Raw genomic sequence first — 20,430 nt, 5'->3', positions numbered from 1 at the left:
ATATTCTGGCGGACTTTTGGAACATCCTTTTAAAGACATCCTTCAGCTCAGCGATATTGTGACGTGTGGTATGAGCAGCTTCCATGAGGGCATTTCACCGCATCTCTTTTTGGATTAAGATTGAGATTGCCCCGCACCCAATTTCAAGCCATTCTGCAGTAGATTTACTTCAGATAAGAGTTGCTGTTGTTTACCAAAAAGTCACTTTGACCTTATTTTGAAAGCTACCTCGATAAATTTCGGATTGAATTTTCGGCACCGTGATGGCGTTGGGGGGTGATGGCCTGTCCCAGAGTTCATTGTTCATAATTGTTACTCAGATGTTATATTTTTCTGATTCGATGGAAAGTTGCCATTTCGAAATGTTGCTTCAGTTAACTGGTAAACACACGGGCTAATCACTGACAACAAAGATGCACTAATCTGGGAAAAATAAAGCCCAGGCTGTAATAAACGGACTTATCCCTTAAACATCAAACACATGCTGCAGATGACTTGCATGCATTTGCAGTTACACACTCTAGCACAAGAAGGTTCTTGGCACTGACGCATACTCATCCAAGCTAAAGCAGGTGCTCTCTAAGTCGCATGCAAATACTCACATAGCTCAAACCAAATGCCCCTACTCCCAACCCCACCCTTGCTCACGTGCATGCACCTTATTGTCATACAAGCCCCCCCGTACATGCAGCATGCACTGGCAGCACTGGAACGGATGTTGCAAGGCGGACGGGCTTGGAGGTCTGACCTAGGAGGTCTGGAGGTCCTCGGGGGTAGGAGAAGCCATTTCCTCCCTGATGAGGAGCCGGGAGGAAAGAGCAGCAGGCAGGGCTGAGGACGATGGTCTCAGCAGAAAGGAATTCCGAGAATGTTGTCCTTTAATCTGGAGTCAGCCTCGTGCACTCACTACATCTCTCTCTCTCGCTGTGTTGCTCTTAGCTTGCTCTGTCTTTTTTCTCATTTGGCTTTATCTGACCACCTCCTGGGTTTTCTGTTTCCGTGCCATAGGCGAAGAAGGGTTTCAGATGGACGCAGGCAGATTGAAAATGCAAAACGACCGACCCATTTTTTTGACTTTTCGTTATACTGCGTGCATGAGTTTGTGTGTGTTCATGTAGCCCGTGCAGAAAAAGGAGAGCAGGAGTGTATAATGAGGGTATTTGTGAAGCAGAACAGAGAATAAGAAGGGTGAGAAAGCGAGACTAAGGAAGGAGGAATGCAAACGTGGTCGGAAGAAGATTGCGGGGGGGGGGGGGCAAAAGGGAACATTACAAGTGTGGAATGTCCTTTTTTCATTTTGTAGCAGACACATGTTGTTATAATCATCTCTGTGAAAACAGTTATTTGGTTGTGTGTTTAGGCCTCGACTCAAAGCATTGTAGGGATGAGTTGTTGTTTTTTATTTCTTTCAAGGGGTTGGATGCAACAGGCTTGAGCATTCCATGCATAGTGTCAAACTGTGTGTGATCTAAACCCACTCATGCACACAGTAGGTTCTCCAACTTAAGTCTGGGCTGTACTGCATTTTAGACACGTGTGTTTTATAGACTTACAGAAACAGAGAAATAGGCTTTTTTTTTATAGAGATGAGGGAGGATGTATGGAGAAAAGGGAGCTGGTTCTCTAAACACTATCTAGTGCAAAGAATATGGATGAAAATGATCTATAAATATGTTTTTAAATATGTGACTTTTTTATGTCTTGAGCAGGAATAAATTTAAGTGTCAAAGATGGAGTAAGGGAAATTGGAAAGTACTGAAAAATCATCTGCTTTTGGTTTTAGTTTCCTTTATGATGACCATTGACAAAAAACACAAATCTAGAATAAATGCTGGCTTATCCTTCAGTGCAGGCATGCAAGGCCATAAATACACGGCTACAAAAATGGTTTAGTATTTTGCAAGTGGCTGGGGTGTAATTTCATATTTGAAATAAAGCTTAATACAGCTATCTTCCGGTGTGTCTGCAAGTGCATGCATGTGTTATGTATATGCCTTAATCTGCAGTTGTGGCTGGGTTTTCGAATAACTGCATTTCACTGAGGCGGATATACCCTGAGCTCTAGGTCTGTGGTTCTTCCTAGAAGGCTTTGTGAGAGTGTGAGTTTGTGTGCATGTGTGCGTGCGTGCATACGTGTATATTGGAGTCCTGACTTTTGACTTTGCAGGGTGACAAATCCATGCAATAGACTGAGGTCATATGCATTTTAGCCTGCAACTGCAAGCGTAAGAGGAAGACGTGGAGCGGGCCATTTGTCGGTTAAGCATCTATCCATGTTTAAAAATGGCGACCTGCATTTAAACGTCTCATGGCAATATCTCCATAGGCGCCAGATGCAGATATGCTGTAACTGAAGATTGAGCTCAGTACTTTGCTGCAAACTTAAAATCTCTTTTAAAAAATTAAAAAATTCCAACAAAAATGTAGCAATGCTGTGTTGAGTCCTGTCCTTGATTAAAATGAAAGTATGTAGCCCGGCTCTATGGGAAGCTGTGCGACTTCCATTCATGATTTTCTTTGAGGTTTCACTGTTCTAAAATTCGTCAATGACCCTAACACTTAGTGTGCTCACTTGGCAGATGCGTGTCTCATTTCTGGTCACGTGACTCGCCCGACGGATCTCAGCCAACTAGCCTCAACTTCCGCCCTATTTCCACTGAAGCAGGAAGTAGAGATGAGAAAGTATCACACATCTGCAAAATGCGGCCCCTGGCTCTATTAATAGTCTCATTCACTTTAGAAAAAATGCGGCTCAGGTTTTTATTCCTCTTATCAATCTCACTTGTCGGTTTGGAGATTTGCTCACTTGCTCAGTTCACCTCACATATCCAGGACAACTTCTCGTGCCACTGTCATATATAAAGTGATTTCCATGGAATTCCTATTCCATGGCCGGATGACCTGGTAATTGATTGGCCTAGAATATTTATTTAGAAGAAGAAGAAGAAAGTGTACTTTATTGGTCCCCGTGGGGAAAATCGCTCTCTGCATTTAACCCATTCACTCAGTGAAGCAGTGGGCAGCCATTGGGCGCCCGGGGAGCAGTGTGTAGGGACGGTACCTTGCTCAGGGGTACCTCAGGGTAGCTGTTCAGGGGAATCGAACCCCCGACCTTCCGATCATGGGGCCACCACTCTACCTACTGAGCTATCCCTGCCAGTAATGTATTTAAATCCAGTTGTACACTACCTGCGACTCCTGACGCAGCACTGCACAAGGAAACCCCTACACATGTGTTCTGCAGACCTTTGCACACCCTTATCTTCGTAGTTGTGTATGTGCACCCGATGGCATTGTCACATATGTAGAGCAAACTGTAATCTGGGCTACCTGTGTTTGTTTGTGTTTGTGCTATTGTTGGTCCCTTTAGCTACCACCCCCGGCCCTCCCTGCTGTGGAGAAGACATAACAGAGAAAGAAGTTTAAATATTGAAGTGAAACCGAGTGCTTGAAAACAATGAAAACTGTCCTCTGCAGCCACTGTTGCTGCTTATAATGCATGCATTTTTAATCTTGAACGTGCTTTGATTACATTTCCACAATCCTTCTTTTCTGTGCAGGTGAAGATCTATGCAAATAGACACCAGCCCAGCAACCATAAACCCTTTAGTCACTGCAGTACTTTAAACTAATACTGTCTGATTGCTTGTAGCATGTTTTGTGGAGTTTTTGGATGTAATTTAGGCTAGTTGGCAATCAACTGAAAGCCCACCTGGGACTTATGAGGATTCATTAGCTTTCCAGTAATAAACCCTCATCATCCAAATCAGAGTCTGTGAAAGTGTCACCTGGTTGCTGTGAGTGTCTGAAAGTTTTAGAGCAGTTTCAGAGGTTTTTGAAAAATACTGAAAGCAAAGTGTGGAGCATCAGACCCAACATGAGTTTCCTTTCACCACAATCCTGCAAGTCAGAAACACACAAGCAACTTGTGCCGGTCACATAAACAATGACCCAGTTCATTCACTAATAGTTTATATTTAACTGCGTACTTCTTTTGAAGATCATTCCTCTCAAATTACCTATTCAAGCATATTTTAAGACTGAATAAGATCTTATAAGAAAAGGGGGAGGATCCAATGATTGTTCCTTCATACTTGTGCAGAGCCAGCCAAGTCTATAAATATATCTACGTGACAGTGCATCCTCTTTGCTTACATACATTCGTCCCTGACTTGAAGATCCAGATAAGCAGCCTGCAGTGCCTGGAGGGGGAACTGCAGCCAAAAGCTGTAGGAAAAATCTGGAGTTTAGGAAAGCACCTGGAACCCGTCCACTCTCTTACTAGGGGTCACTGAGTTTTGTCTGGAGGCTTTCCCTACTGTAGCTGTTAACAATGCTGCTGCTTTCCTGCAGGCTCATGGCTCCACACACACAAACTGCGAGGTCCCAGGGAGAGTTACAGGGACAAATTTGGAAAACATGCTTAGTTTGAAGTAGCACAAAATGGCTGCTGTTGATGCTTCAGGTGGATGTAGGGTAGTCTGATAAAAGACAGGAAGTGTTCTTTTTTTTTTTTTTTTTCCTCTCTCTCTCTATTTTGACAGGAAGGAGGGGTAGAGCGGGGCGGTTGATATCAGTTAATCACCCCCTTTTCATTTCCCATGCACATGTTGTCTGCCAGGTTTGAGACATGTATTGTGCATCTTTGTAATAGGTGCTCCTCTGTACTGACGTTCACGCTGCAATTGTAAATAAAAGTACAGTTCTGAGTTTCCCCGGTGGATTGATGTGGAAAGATTGTGTGAAGTGGGTACACCAGAATGGGAACAGGGAGGCCTGTCCTGCCAGATATGATTTCATGTCTTACGTAAGCTCAAGATGGGGGCAGAGAAGCATTAACCCTGTGCATTAGTGACTTGTGTGTCTTTGTGTGTATTTTGTCCTGTAAAACCTGACGGGTTTTCTGCTGTGTTACAGGTGGTGACGCTGTGGTACAGAGCCCCAGAAGTGCTGCTCCAGTCAAGTTACGCTACACCGGTGGACCTGTGGAGTGTCGGCTGTATCTTCGCTGAGATGTTCAGGAGAAGGTGAGGCCGATGGGCAAAGCTATCTGGGCTTTATACTTGTTTAAATCTGGACTGACTTTGAACTTCAGTTAAAGTCTCTAAGCATTTCTCTTATTCCTTTGTTTCTTCCACTAATGTTGATTCTGGTACTTTTACTGTTGAGCAGTGTACCATACAATAAACATAATGTGGAAGGATTCTGTCGAAGTTTTCACAAATGCTTCCCGAGTCACACGATCACATTTCATTCAGAGGTTTAGTGTTGACGCACCTTGGCGGTAAAGTCTAAACACATGTTAGACTTTGGTCTTCAAATTCAGACTCTTTGTGAGCGTCATGTTGTCTTGATTGTTTTCACTGGTATCTTTTTTTAATAGCACTTTGCTGGGTCTTACTAACCACATCACCTATTTGCACACACATCTGTGCAACACCTTATTCAATGCACTGTAAGTCTTTATCTGTGATATACACACTTAGGCTAACGGTTATATAAGAGACAATTTGGGATTCGGGGCTGTGCTTAAGGCCATGTAGACCTTATAGATGACCCGCTTTCCTGTTGCCAAGATGTGACGTTGCATGGTATAGAGACTTCTAGCCACTATATTGGGTATACCTGCTTAATTTCTTGTTTATACGAATTAGCCGATCACATAGCAGCGAATCGGTGCTTTTAGACGTGTTGACACGGTCAAGACGACCAGATCAACATGTCCAATCTGAAAGCAGATGAGCTTTAATAACAGAAGACCACCTATTCAGCCAAAAAAAAGGAAACTGAGGCTATAGTTTACACAAGTTCACCAAGTTTAAACCACAGATAATTGGAAAAATGTTGCTCGATCTGATGAGTCTCTATTTCTGCTGCAGCATTCGGATGTTAGCGTCATAATTTGGGGTGAACATGAAAGCATAAATCCATCCTGCCTAGTATCAAAGGTTTAGTCTGCTGGTTATGGTGTGATGGTGTGTGGGATATTTTTGTGCCATTTAAAATTATGCTCAATGCCAAATAAGTATGGTTGAAATGCCACAGCCTACCTGAATATTATGACCACAGACCACAGAGTACCCATCTTCTGATGGCAGATAAAGTGCTATGTTACAAAGCTCATATCATCATAACAATGATTTCACTGTACTCAAATGGCCTCCATAGACACCAGATATCAATCCAATGCAGCATTTTGGCATGTGGTGCAGCGGAAGATTAACCTCGTGGGTGTGCAGCCGACAAATCTGCACCAACTGAATGACTCCGTAATGTCAACGTGGAGCAAAAACTCTGAGGAATTTTTAGAGCCACTTGTTGAATCTGTGCCACAAGCAATTAAGGCATTTCTGAAGGGAAAAGGGTGTCCAACCCAAGACTGATGAAGTTTTATTTCTGTTCCAACAAACTCTTGATAGCTATTGTAATTTCTCTTATTTGGGTTACGCCAAAGCAGTGTGGAAGGGAAAATACCCAGCAAAGTCCCTTTACTGTGTTGTTAAGTAATGATTGAGTAATGATGACATTCCTCAGTGAGCACAGCACTTTAACCGAATCACTTGGGGAGGTTACAGACATGAGAAGTGATATGGGGGACTGGAACAAAGTCATTGTGTCATTAATATTAAATACTCCTTCATACTTGTTTGCAATAAAATCTGATAACTGAGTCATGGAGGCAAAAAAAAAAAAAAAAGTCTCTGTAGCCCCTCATAAATTATCTGACTGTTCATTTTATCATATAAGTTGCAGTAATAGTAAGAATTAAATAATATAATAGACACATTTTTGGGACATCAAAACGTCTTCTTTACTGGTGGGTTGACCACATTTACGGTTTAAAAAAAATAAATTAAAAAATCCAGTTATTATCTGTGACCCAAGTTTGATTTTTACCCCTTGTGTCAATACTCATAAAAATGTTCCCATGTAAACAGCTTTAAGTTTTCTTTGACTGTTGTATTTACGATCGCTCACAAAGGAGCAGCTCGACGAAGAGGGCCACGGGCGTCCTTTGTATCATTGCTCTAATTTTACTTGAAAAACACGAACTGAAATCACTCGTCACAATCGGTTATTTGGGAGTTTCTTACTGTAGTCATCTTTTCCTCAAATGACACCTGTCAGATGCGTTATGAGCAGCGAGGAATCACATTTCGGTTGGCTTATCAAGCCATTACAGTAACACTGCTGTCTGCTGTGGTTGCAGCATGCAAGTCTAGATTCTACTTCTACTTGGTGTAGGTATTTGTCAGTTTGTGGTCTAACGAACTTCATGCTGGCGAGCCAAGCTAATAACGGACAGTTTTCACCCAAAAAAAAAAAAAAAGAGTTACAACTGCCTGTTTTTGGGCTTTTGGAAGAAAGAAAAGACGGGGGGCAAAAAGATGCAGTTTTATCCTCGTCACATTAAGGCGACGTTGATTTAATGTTTTTAAGGTGCTATAGTATGTATAAAATGTATGCTTTAATTGAGAGTAGAGAGGCCGCGCCAGGCTGTGGTGTGTTCTACAGTAGATAATAACAGTCTTTCTGAGGTAGGGCTAAGTGCCAAGAGAAGCAGCCCTGCTTCCTTCCCCAAACGACTCCTTACCCCAGCATGCACGGCCGCACACAGCAACCCACGCTCTGTACTTGGGACCTGATGGGAATGTATAGGTTCCTCTATCAAAAGGTTACCCAAGGCTAACATCTAGTCGTGCTGCACAAAAACACGCAGAGGCACTTTCGGAGTATCTTGTTGACAAATGGTGCCGTGATGAAACTTGATCTAAGAGTTGTTTGATCAAGCTCAATTTGTTTGCCGGCTATTTAAATCTTGGCAGGTGGCCGTATTTTAATGATGCTTTACAAGTTTTCATGCATTGGACAAAAAGATGGGTCTTTTGGGACTGTGAGAGACTGCTTTGATACTTAGTTTTATAATTAGGATTTAGGTTTCATTCTCTTAGTTTGCAACATTTAAATCGAGACCACTTCACAGTATAGCTTCTCTTCGAACTTACGTTCCCACGTCATTTGACATCTTTCAAACTTTTTTCAAGTTTCCTTATTTTCCTGTTGTTCATATATTTATCAAAAAACAAAACGCATACGCACGCCATACGTGCACTTTCGTAATGATGTGTAATCGTGAAACATGGCCAAAGTTTCATGAGGTCAGCGTATGCAGAGGTTTCGGTGAGAGCAGAGATCCCTTGTATGGTCATCTGAATGACACAGCTGTGGTCACAGAAGTCCCCCTCTGCTGTCAAAAGTTTCTCATAGTCGGCCTTGAAGGGTGGGGGAACGGAGACCGGTGATGAATTAAAGGGGGCCGCGGTCCAAAAATAAGCAGGATTATTTCAAACTCCGAATCATGCAAAGCAGGTGAAGCATTTACAGGTTTTCAGTTTGTGGCGCCAGGTATAAAGCGTTATCCTCATCATTGGCGTTCAGAAATTGTGTCTGTGCACCGCATTTCAAATATTTTCAGCGGTTTATGGGTGAATTTCGAATAAGTTTTAGAGGTAATGTATTCACAGTCATGCTCGTAACTACTTCATTCAATGTCAGTGATGTATGGTACTTTCCATACTTGTGGCAAGGTCAAGCTGGAATTTTTTTATTGAAGGTCAGGCTTTAAATGAAGAGAACAAAGCAAAGTTTATTTCCCATCAATGCGTCTTTTACAGTCGTGAAAAAACTGATCTTGATCTGTAATCAAACATTTTTAAGTCAAATAGTAGAAACAATGTGTGCTTAATCTGTGTACAAAAGGTCTGTCCTTGTGTTATATGGTGCTCATTTAAAAGCACAGACTGGTTCTGCCTGCAGCCCTGATCAGAGTGAGCAGTTGAATGCAGTACATCTCCTCGCACCCTGACACAATAAACTTTGAAGTGTGTTGGTTTGTGTAGTTCATTTTCAAAATCTGGCATCTGCCCAACTTTGCTTTAAGGTAGAAGGTAAGGCAAAGCTCTTTGATGGCCACAAACGCACACGAACACGCACTTCTCTGCACAGTCTCAGCGGGTGATTAAGATGGCTTTTAAAAGGCCACCTGTCAGAGATTAAAGGGCACCTGGGAGAAGAGAAAGAAAGCAAGATATTGAGAGAAAGCAGTGTTTGTTAGTTTTGCAGTTATATTGAAATTGAGATTAGAAATGCTGACAGCTCACGGGCACAAAAGCAGACCTCTATGCTCACAATTAAGCTGTTTTTCAGAATAATTGTTTACCACTTTTAAAGGAGATCTGTTATGCTCATTGCTAGCTAAACATTTTTATTCCTTGCTCCACTAGAGAAAATCTTTGCATGATTGAAAGTCAAATTTGTCTTATACTAGAACTTGTTGGAGCCCCCTTCATTCGTCCATCAGCCTTTAAGTCAGCTTTCTTCTGATTGGGTGCCCCCTCGGAAACAGATAGTTGGTCAGGTAAAGCGACCGCTCAGAACCAGAGTTGTGACGACATAAAGAGCTCTGACATCATAGAATCCAGAGTAGTAAAAAAGATTAGCTGAAGCATTTTGAGCTGTTAACCCTGATCTTTTGGTTTATACTCACCGCTGTGAGCATCTACACTGCAGGACTAAACCGTCTGTACATATATGATAGAAAACAAAGGAAAAATAATTGGTCTCCTGTTTTCTGTTGCTTACTTTGATTTTGTTTGGTTTGCAAGATGTCGGGTTGGACTTTGCATTATTGTAGCATCTTCACGTTGCAATATCAGAGGAAAACTCCAACAATCAAACCTCTATGAGCAAGCACCTAGAGAAAGTGGCAAGGAAAAACTCCCTTTTAACAGGAAGAAACCTCCAACACAAACTGTCTCAGAGAGGGCCAGCCATCTGACTCGACTGGTTAAGATGCCCTGTGGAAGAACACCAGAGATTCATAACTAATGATTTAAATGCAGAGTAGTTTATAAGCACAGAGTGAAAAAGGCTGAGTGAAGAAGAAACAGTCAGTTCATAGGTTAGATGTAATTTTGAAAGTAAGCCTAAAACCCCCCACGAGCAGCCATGACCCCCATTTTTGACGCACCACGTCGCGTCTCAGGCCAGAAACATGTGAAGTCTTTCTTTGAGTCATGAGACTTCAAAGGTTTCATGACTCATAAGCACATTCTTCTTCACTTTCACCACCAAACATGCTATTAGAGTACATGGTCATTAAAAGTGTTTTTAATGACTATGTACTGTAGTGAGAATAGTTGCTCTCAAAGGAATTTGAGCAAATATTATACAAGTCTGCATCTGCATGGCTGGGATGGTGTTGGGTGAGTCACAGTTCGAATGAATTTTGGAGAGAGCTTGTGCTTGTTGACATTCCCCTAACCAAAAAGGTTGAACGCGGTTCGTTAATGGCCCGGGAGAGGCCCCACATCCGTGTTGACTTTCTCACAGTTTGGAACTCGATTGATAAATTCTCAAAAGCACACCCTTGCATGCACGCGTGCATGCAGTACAGCGCGGGATACCCTGCGTGAAAAGTCCGCAGTCCAACACACACACCTCATTTCTTTCCAGCTCCCACTTAGATAGTTCGAGACGCTCACGTGCAAACATGCGAATTCACACGCGCATTCCAGAGGTTCTCTCAAAGGAATGTGGGACGACGCCGTGCTGGCACTAAAGGATGCGTGACTCAGCTGCCTGTCCCAACTCGGTCTCGGCCTTTTCACTGCAGCCACTTGTGTGGCGTTGTGCATGGGCATTGGGATTTGTACGTGCAAATCTCAGGGTGGGAAACGATGCCAGGGCGCGAGCACTCGCACTCAGCTGCTGACTGTGTGTGCATGCCAGCGGCCAGCTCTGTGTGAATCCAGTTATCCCCCTTCAACAAACCAACAAACCACTCCAGGTTTAAAAATGGACCTCTCGGAATTATCAGCCCTACTTGTTTTGGCATGATAACTTTGCTGTAGGTGATTTTTTTTTTTCTCTTTTTTTCGTTTGCAACAGTCAGAAACTGGTTTGGTCTGATCTTACATGCCTTTCAAAGTTCTCAGTGCGATGCCTTGCCCTAAAAGACCTGCATATGCAATCATTTTTGAGACATCCGTTACTCAAGGACACCATTTCTGAACACTGGAAAGAAACTAAGATCTTAATTCCACTTCCAAACTTAAGCCTGTGACAGGGAGTCTGCTGTCACAGTAAAAATGTTCCAAACACCTTTTGTGTGACTAATATCCCCAGTGTCTCCACTGTAGGAAAGTGTGGGTGTAAGCTATGCAAAGCTTCCTGCAAGTGGGAAAGCACAAGGAGCACATGGTGGCTAAACCAGTCTCTGTTGAGTTCAGTTAAGTGGGGTGCACTTGAGGTGTACTAAGGCCTGGATACAAAATGCAGACAGGCATGCATAAAGGCACATCTATATGATGATACCCTGGCACTACATTGACATCTGCTGGTGAGCAAACACAGTAACGAAGTGGAATGTATTTTTAAAAAAGAAACAGAGAGAGAGCTGTTTCCCCTTCTGAGCCTTGTGTGTTCGTTTTGTGAGGAACACTTAGAAATATTAATCTCGTTTAGCCTAAAAGTGGTGGTGTGTGCGATGTTAAACAAGTCCCCTCTTGTGACAACAGGACCTCCTTATTTCCCCTCAGAGGAACTTTGACAGGAAGCTCCAGCTCCTATACCTCTTTCTCTGTTAGGATAATCCAACTTTTCTTTCAAACGCCTTTTCCTCCCAATTTCCTCCACGCATTCAGTCAGCAAGAGCAAAAGCAGACATTCGCACTCTCTCTCTCTCACTCACACACACACACACACGGGATAAAAAGGCTTTTTCTGTCCCGTGTGGCGACTGCCAGGCTTGTGCTGATGATGACTACTGGAATCTGTGCTGATCCCATGCCAAGCACGGGCACCCGAAGACTGCCCAAAGCCACAGGAACCACCAGCAGCCCTGCTGCCGCTCTCCTCCCTCCTTTCATCCCCCGTTTCCTTCCCTCCCCATCCTCAGCAGCACCACCAACACTGCTCCACAATCCCTGTTCCCTGGGATGGAGCTGCGAGCGTGTGGCTACTTCAAAACGTTCACATCGGAGTCCCACATTCCTCGAGCCAAAAGCTTATATGTCAGGGCTGTTGGTCTTACAGCGTACCATGGGAAAACGACTCCTATCTAAAGCAGGTTACAAAAGAGAGAACCGAATCTTTACATTTTACTTTTTCTGCATTTCCGGGTTTTGTTTTGTTTTTGCAACATAATATGTAGAAACTAAACTAACCTTTTTTTATAATTTCTGTTTTCTAGGCCGCTGTTTAGAGGAAACTCGGATGTTGATCAGCTTGGAAAGATTTTTGAGTAAGTAATGACTACTCTTGTTTTCCATTTCTCCTCAGGCTCGGTTATATTTTCTTTCAACTCAGTGGAATTTTGGAAGATTCAGTCAAACCTTTGCCTAAACATTAAGGGCAGAGCATGCACTCATCTACTGTTTTTCTAATTAATGAAAAACCCATCAGATAACCCACACTGCTTTTCTGGGGTGCATGTATTCGTGCCCCCCCCAGTCTTTACCAACACTCATGGATAATCCTTAAAAATGCTCTGAACTGGAATTAAGTGGTGAATGCTTCCCATTGCCGATGATGAAGACACTGATGAGCTGTATGATTCCACAGTGTTGTTGGGGTACCCTCGGCAGAAGACTGGCCCCAGGAAGTAGCCCTGCCACAGAGTGCCTTCACACCCCGGCCCCCGAAACCAATAGAAGACCTAGTTCCAGACATGGACGAGCAGGGACGGGCCTTGTTAATGGTTTGTAGTGTAACTCTCATGTGTGTCCCCAAAAGATTGCATGGAAAATGTTTTTAAAGCTGTCACTTGTTCATCACTGTCACCTTTATGGCATCGTGCACATTTATTTATGGGCCAAAGCGCTACGAGGAGCTAAGCTAACAAAACAACTTCTGTCAGTAACCTTGACGACCTTGTACCATTTTATTGTTTTTTTGTTTTTGTTTTTTATATACATTTTATATCTTCTAACTCCTTGTTTTTTCTGAACATGGAGCCTGAAATCCTTATGTGTGGAAAATAAATGCATGAAGCAAAGCGCTTACTTCACCATCGAGCAGATTTATACCCAACTTGTAGTTCGGCTTGTTTATAAAAGCACAAATATAATCGATCGTTCATCAGGATTATTGCATTTTGGAGCATCGATTTTGATTTTAAAAACAGCGTGGGAACCGAGCTGCACGCAATATTTTATTCAACCTAGAAATGTAAACAAGCATCTATACTTGGTGGTCTCTCATTATCTTCTTTTCCTCTCCCTCCCCGCAGCAATTCTTCACCTTCAACCCGTCCAGGAGAATATCGGCCTTCACTGCGCTGAGTCACCCCTACTTTCAAAGCGTGGACAGCCACAGCAGAAGTGTGTACGCAGCCCAGCCCATCCCCAGCAACAAGTCCACGATGGAGGAGAGGAGTGCCTGAAAGTCCTCTTTTTTTTCCCCTTTAACCCCCCCCCCCGCTCCCCTGGCTATAAGTATTTACCGTAGCGTTCCTAAAAAGTTTGTCATGTTTTATTTCAGCGTTAAATCAAAGTACATTAAAGGTTTTTTTGGCACTGATTACCAAAAAAAGGTTTCCCTTTCAACAAATCCACTCAAATCAAGTAAAAACAAAACAGCTGGTTACAGGAGAGTCCAGAAAAGGCATCAGTGTTTGAGTACTGCAGCTTTTCTCCATCATGATGACGCCACACTGTGATGAGGTTTACATTGTGAATTTCAAAATCTATCCTTTGCTTTATTGATCTCTCTCCTCAAGGGCTCAGTGGCCTCCTGCAAAGATGCGTCACCACCAACCTATAGCACTTAGTTATTGGTCAGAAAGCTTTAGTTGAGGGCGATTGCCGAGCTGTGTTTTAATGTTTGCCCTACGTGCCAAATACAGGCTGACAAGTAATGAGATTTTCCAGCTGTTGGGCCCTGCAGGCGTGATCTTAACTAAACAACAGCACATCTGGGTCTCCATCAGCAGCGCTCAGCCACATTAGTTCAATTCAGTTTTATTTATTCCGGAAAGATAAAGGCCAAATCACAACAGCAGTCACCTGGAGATGCTTTATTTTGAAAGGTAGAGACCCTTGATACCAGAAACCTGATAAGCAATGAGTTGTATGAGCTGATGCAAAGTGTGACACGGTTTAGAGCGGTAACATTCGCACTCCTTAATAGGTAGCTTCGTTAAATGTTCTGTCTTTATGACTTTTTTTCTGATAATCAGTGTCAAAAAAAGCATCACTAATGTTGGTTTTACGTTACATATAAAACGAAGCCTAAAACAGACTGCAGTGGGCAAATACTTTCCCCCTGGGGCGTATAAAACGCTCTGGGGAGCAGGGAGCGGGTGAAGATGGCGTCAAACGGATGGCACCAAATGCCCCCCAGAACCCTGCACACACAAGCTGTCATCCTTCCACGAACTGATGGATTGTAAATGCTGCTTTCAGGATGTGAAATGTTGTGTAACAATGCAAAGTGACCCAATCCTCATATGGATTTGGAGTTGGGACTGTAGAGTCCGAAGAGCGGAAACCTCCTTATGCCCAGTGTTTATCCTTATCAATGGAAAAAAAAAAAAAAAAGACTCTGGACTGCAGGAGAGAGAGATAGAGGACCAGACCAGAGCCTGGATGGATCTCACCTGCCTCTTTATTTTTGTTGTCTTGTTTGTTTTTATAAATAGCTTGCTTACTGCTGGTGTGTGCAGTGAGAAGACGAACGTTTCACACGCACATTTATTGTCCCCACTGCCGCTGACATAAGCACGCTCATGTACTCAGACATTGTTAGGCATCACAAACCAGCCACCCACTGCCATGTCCATTATCATTCCAGTTTTACCTATAATAATGGTGCCACCTTGTGGAAGTGTAGAGTAACTGCAGACCAGTAGCGGGATTCTAATGGTTTCTGCACACATTGAGGAACTCGTAACGGGGCTGATATCGGTGCTGAGACAATGAGACATCTTGGAGTTGTTCCTACCACTTACATAGACTTTGACTTTTTAATGACTTTTAGCTGTACCATCGTGAACTCTTTGTTTTATAATTATTGTGAAATCCAATTATTTCTTTCCAAATCATACCGTAATGCACAGACAGATCTGCAGGAAGTGTCAAAGAGAGACCCACAAGCACTATTCATTCAACATGGTAGAATTTTTGGCACACTTTTGTGTCACTAATATTCTGTATTTAATTTTAATTTTATTGACGAGTCTTATATACTTGTAACTTGATTTTTTTTTTTTTTTAATTTTTAATGCTGGGGTATACAGTGTTCTTACACCAGTGATGCCAACTCGTTAAAGGATTGTAGAGTCCGTGTAAGAATAGTTTGACGTTGTAAGGAATGTATAAAGGAAAAGCATTGGTACTGTACAGTAAATTGTGCTAGTTCTAAAGTACAAGCTGTAACAATAGAAACCTTTTGATATGTGCGTTTGTCAGCACATAGACATGTCGTTAAAACGGATAGACGTAGAGTAGCGAGGGTCTGCAGAATGTTGCATGGCAAGAGGTGTTTCTTTGTTTTCTGTTTTATTTGCGTGGGGTGGGTTGTTCCGATGGATTTCTTTTACCATGTGTTGAGAACTACTACGGATTTTCCAGTAGTTTTGATGACGATGTGATGCACAATATTTTGTGTACAGTTTCTGCTTTATTTTACCTTGGCGTGCCGTTCTATCCAAGTTAAGTTTTGACCCGCAAGGTAAAAGCAAGTTTTTCCAGAGTTGTATTTTTGTATTTAGTAGTTCTTGCAGAACAGTAACTTTGTAACACTGGTTTTTGTTTTTGGGTTTCGTAACAGGTAGTGCTTTTAGCACACAGACACAGACACACACAGACTCAATCTCTGACTTTCTCAGGTTCTCTCCACGGACGTCCGAAACCTTTCGGGCACAGTTTGCACATCTCTGGGTTACTGAATGACTACAATACAACTTCTTCAGGTTCTCTGTCAAGCTGTCTAAGGATCGTATCATTGATCACAATCTACTGTCTTTACTATTTATCAAATATATGTTACTGTAGTTCTTACTGTCTGAAGATAACTGCCTGTATAAACTGTTCTTGCCACAAACTAATGGCCAGGTGGCAAACATGACAGAAATACATGTCTGCTTAACACTGTGTGATTTAAATTTTTTTTTTCTATTTGATAACGACTCATTTCTGGTGGCATCTACAATGCAATGAAAGCTACAACTGCATTAGACACGGAGGTTTACATTTAAAATATTGACTGCTTTAATCTCATTACAGTTAATACAGTCACTGTGTGCTTTCTTATGATTTAACCGATCTGTAATGCTCTTCAGTCTCATAACAACTGAACTCCACTGCTGAACTCTAAGCAGTGTCACTATTTTTGAACGTCGCTTCATCCATCACTCAGATTGGCATTATACTTGTGTATGAATGCATCGGTGTCTTATTATTATGTTGCACCAGCTGAATAAAAAGCAGCTTTTTATTAATGTTGTTTGGACTTATTTATCAGGGTTGGAGTAAATACAGAGGGATAACGCTCGTGAGGCGTACATGAAGAAATGGGAAAGAGGCGATTAGTGAGCAGGAGTGTGGCTTCATGCTGAGAAAGAGCGCTACGAATCTGTTTGCTTTCAGTGCTGATGGAGAAGGTCAGGAAATGCACGGACTTTGTGGGACTAGAGAAAGTACTGAAACAACAGAATACATGTTCAGGTTCACTTCTCGACCTCACCGATCCGTTTGATATCCCAGCTGGAGAAGAAGAGTCAGATGAGGCTGAAGTTTTCGTTCATCAAAGCTTTAACACCAATGCGCGTTGGGAGATCACACTACATGCAGCCACAGCAAGCACCAAGTGGATCTGAGGAGCAATTCCTCAATCTGTTCATTATAAAGGCTCTGGGCGCTCCCTTAAGGGACTTGTCCTATATTTATCTAGTAGTCCCACAAGCATCTTGCAACCTTTAAATCACATGATTAGACACGGGGGTTACAGGTGAGCCCACCCTACGCCCACTACAGTCAGCAAACCGAGTCATACAAAGAATACGTTGTTTCCTTATCAATGACATTCAAGGCCACACCCCCTACCGTTCACATAGAAAGGTACACTCCCCAACTGTTCCTTTGTAGTTTCCTGCTTTTCTATTCTTCTTTACAACCTACTCCTTATCTCTGCATATCATAGGGGAACTGAAACATGCCACCTGCTTTAATACTTTCTCACAATGTGTATGAATGAGAGGGAAACAGGTGTAACAGTGAAACAGCAAAGAGCAGAGATAGTGAGGGTAGATGAGTTTAAATGCCTGGGGTCAACCATGCGAAGCAACAGGCAGTGCACAAGAGAGGCGAAAAAGGGGTTAGGCAGGGAGGAGAATGTCGTAGGGATCATTTGTGACAGAAGAATAACCATAAGAGTAAAGAGAAGGTTTACAAGATGATAATGAAACCTGCTATGATGTATGAGTGACAAAAAGACGGGAGGTGGAGATGAAGATGTCAACCTGGTAGTGAGCAGAATGGACATGATTAAAAATTAGTATATCAGATGGACAGCTCAGGTTCGGCAGTTAGAGTTAGAGGGGCGAGGCTGAGATGGTTTGGACCTGTACAGTAGAGGCATAGTGGATATAGTGGACAACGGATGTTGAAGATGGAGCTGCAAGGCAAGAAGAAAAAAGGAAGACATGCAGAGAGTTGGTGTGACAGAGGAGGATGCTTGCGATAGGGTGAGATGGGGGAAAGAGGATCAGCTATGGTGACCTCTAAACGGAGCGGCCAGAAGAAGAAGTAAAATAAAAGTATTAGTAATAGCATTAATTTCTGGCTTATTTCGCAATGTCGCACAACACTACTTGGATTCTGACATAAAATCCTACTCTTTTCCAGAAGGGGGCAGTAGTGTAGTATTTGCGACGGCAGCCGCCTATTGTGCAGCCGAAGAAGAAGAATCAGTCGAGCTTTTATCAACTCGAAGTGGCTACGTAAATGTTAGCAAGGTGACACAAATGGTTGTTCTTTCTCTTGGATATTGTTCCCCATTGCTGACTCGATATGGGCAAGAGAGACAATCGAGTGGTGAGTGGTGCCGCATAATTTGATTAAAATTATTTGCATATATACCGCGTGACATTTAGTAAACAAGATAAAAATAAACGGGCTAGCGCTGCAGTTAGCATTGGTTAGCTTACGTACGTGTCCACTAGGTATTGTGATGCTAGGCCTGCTGTGTACGGTGGTTAGTTTAGCCGCGCATATACACACTTAGCTTGGAAATGCAACAGTGTAGATTGGTTTCTTTAATCTTTAGGCTTTCAAACAGCTTGATCGACGCAAAGCTAACGTTAGCTTAGTGCATCAGAAGGTAATCCTAAATTTGGGAGTAGTTCAGGTTCTTAGGCGAACTGCCTTGACCGTCGTTGATTGGCAGAAAATACAGCAACTACTTGTTTACTGATTACTACTGTAATTTGTGTACTCCAGTCCCTGTTTTAAATGTTGTTTAAATGCGCTGTGCCTGCTAATGTTAATGTTGGTGTTACTTTTGAGCGTTTTCCAAGTGTCTCCCCCTTTAATGTTAGCCAATGCCTCGGGGAGGCTCCAGGTACACATACATCTTACACAGTAGCAGAGTCCTGCTGTAAACCCCATGCCCAGGCTCTGTTTGCCCTGTTTCACAGCTATTTTAGCGATCCAGCATGTAGTACTGGTGAATTGCAATGCATTATGCCATATTTTAAGTGTCCCTCTATTAGAAGGATGGAAATGAATGCTTTTGTCTGTGTTTCAGGCTTACATTAACCCCATTGCTGCTGCACGAGCCAGGGGGCCGGTACAGGGCTCTGGGCCAACCATTCAGGATTATTTAAGCAGACCTCGACCAACATGGTAAGTAAAGGGCAGATTTGCAGCTTAGTGGTGTAAAGTTGTGTCCTCACTTTATCATCACCACAAGAACATTTTTGGTGTACTATTAAAGAGCCAAAGGAGTCAAGGTGCACATATCTGGCAGCACAATCTTTGTTAAGGGGTTATAATAAATTCAAAACTCTAAAGCGTATGAACAGTATTAAGTAAATAAAGCTATTAGTGATTCCTAAATAAGAATACTAACCTCACCTTTAACTAGAATAATTCAGTCTTTCCCAAAAGGTGACACTTTTGGAATTAAATCCGTTTTTAAAAAATTATTTATTGTGTTTATCAGGGAGGAGCTAAAGGAACAGCTGGAGAAGAAGAAAAAGGGCTCTCGAGCCCTGGCTGACTTTGAGGACAAAATGAACGAGGTACGTTTGCATTATATACAAAGTATTTGAACAGGCATGAACTGGGCTGTTAATCAACACAGTTTTCCTCTGGAGTTAGCTTACTTTTAATACTCCATGGCGGCCTTACTTGTCTATAAGTTAAAAAGATAAACGAAATCTTAAATTTATTTAATTTGTGGGTGGCACAGGGGTGCACTTGTTCAAACATCCTGTTCAGCTGGAGCCTTTCTGTGCCTCCTGGTACTCTGGCTTCCTCCCACAGTCCAAAGATGTGTTTGTTTGGTTAGTTGGTTATTATTAATTGGCTGTTTATGTAAAAGTGTGAGAATGTTTGATACAATGGACTCGGAGCACATATTTTACCTTAGGGGAAATCTGTGTTTGCAATGGAAACATGCCCGTACTGTGAGAGCTTGAGAGCTTTTTAAATTTATTTAATTGTGTACAGCATCTGAAGCGTCATCACTGTTTCTCACTGTAGCCACATTGTAATTCATATTAGATGAAAATATTGCACCTTATTGAAACAGTTACTGGATAAACACCACATACTATTTTGGTAACATTGTTTCTTGCTTTTTAAGAGATGGAGGAAAGAACTCGCCAAAAACAGAGAGAAAATGTTAGGCGGAAGTGAAAAGGACAAGGAGGAGAAGAAAGACAAAAAAGAGGTATGATATGAATCCTGTATCAGATTCATGAAGTATTATTTTTATTTCTCACCTTTACTCACTTTTTGTTTCTCTGTGCTTCGTTTGCTTGGCATTTGTGTTTAGAAAAAGAAGAAGGAGAAGAAGAAATCCAGCAGGGTGAGGAGAGACCTCCAGTATTTTGATTAACAGCTGTGCCGTGTTACTGATACATACACACAGAGTGCATGTTTTCTAAACTCGTCTCTTATTCAAGCCTGTAAATGCAGTTTGTTTTTTCAAACAATCGAATAACCTCATATCTAATGAACCCTGCTTCCACTGTGTTTTGGTCAAGCATTCTTCATCTTCCTCCTCCTCATCGAGTTCTGATTCCTCCAGCAGCTCCTCCTCAGAGTCAGATGACGAGGTAAGGTCCTTTTACGATTCATTTTACATCTCATGTAGGGCTGCACGATTTTGCATAAAATGAGAATCACGATTTTTTTTTTTTTT

General features: G+C 42.3%; 2 protein-coding genes and 1 long non-coding RNA gene across 5 annotated transcripts in view; all 3 read left to right on the top strand.

Annotated features, from left to right (window-relative positions):
* cdk6 (cyclin dependent kinase 6) overlaps positions 1-15,350 on the top strand; it is a 37,785-nt gene extending 22,435 nt beyond the window's left edge. For all 3 annotated transcript variants that reach the window (XM_005728720.1, XM_005728721.1, XM_013909764.1), the window contains 4 exons: positions 4,918-5,027; positions 12,254-12,304; positions 12,625-12,760; positions 13,292-15,350. In XM_005728720.1, coding sequence (XP_005728777.1) covers positions 4,918-5,027; positions 12,254-12,304; positions 12,625-12,760; positions 13,292-13,444 — 450 coding nt within the window. In that variant the 3' untranslated portion in view covers positions 13,445-15,350. The remainder of the gene's footprint in view (positions 1-4,917; positions 5,028-12,253; positions 12,305-12,624; positions 12,761-13,291) is intronic.
* A 2,581-nt stretch (positions 15,351-17,931) lies between these two features.
* Positions 17,932-19,962, top strand: fam133b (family with sequence similarity 133 member B). Its single transcript, XM_013909727.1, has 4 exons — positions 17,932-18,095; positions 18,808-18,905; positions 19,225-19,303; positions 19,870-19,962. The coding sequence occupies exons 1-4, from the start codon at positions 18,072-18,074 to the stop codon at positions 19,960-19,962; spliced, it is 294 nt and encodes a 97-aa protein (XP_013765181.1). The 5' UTR covers positions 17,932-18,071.
* A 139-nt stretch (positions 19,963-20,101) lies between these two features.
* Positions 20,102-20,430, top strand: part of LOC106456155 (uncharacterized) — a 4,275-nt gene continuing 3,946 nt past the window's right edge. Inside the window, exon 1 of the long non-coding RNA XR_001290319.1 lies at positions 20,102-20,344. This is a non-coding gene — a long non-coding RNA (uncharacterized LOC106456155). The remainder of the gene's footprint in view (positions 20,345-20,430) is intronic.

This window comes from Pundamilia nyererei, unplaced genomic scaffold, assembly GCF_000239375.1.
Source record: "Pundamilia nyererei isolate P.nyererei 1_Seehausen unplaced genomic scaffold, PunNye1.0 scaffold00030, whole genome shotgun sequence".
NCBI lineage: Eukaryota > Metazoa > Chordata > Actinopteri > Cichliformes > Cichlidae > Pundamilia > Pundamilia nyererei.
Note: the sequence above shows the minus strand (reverse complement) of the source record. Positions and strands in the feature narration are given on the sequence as shown.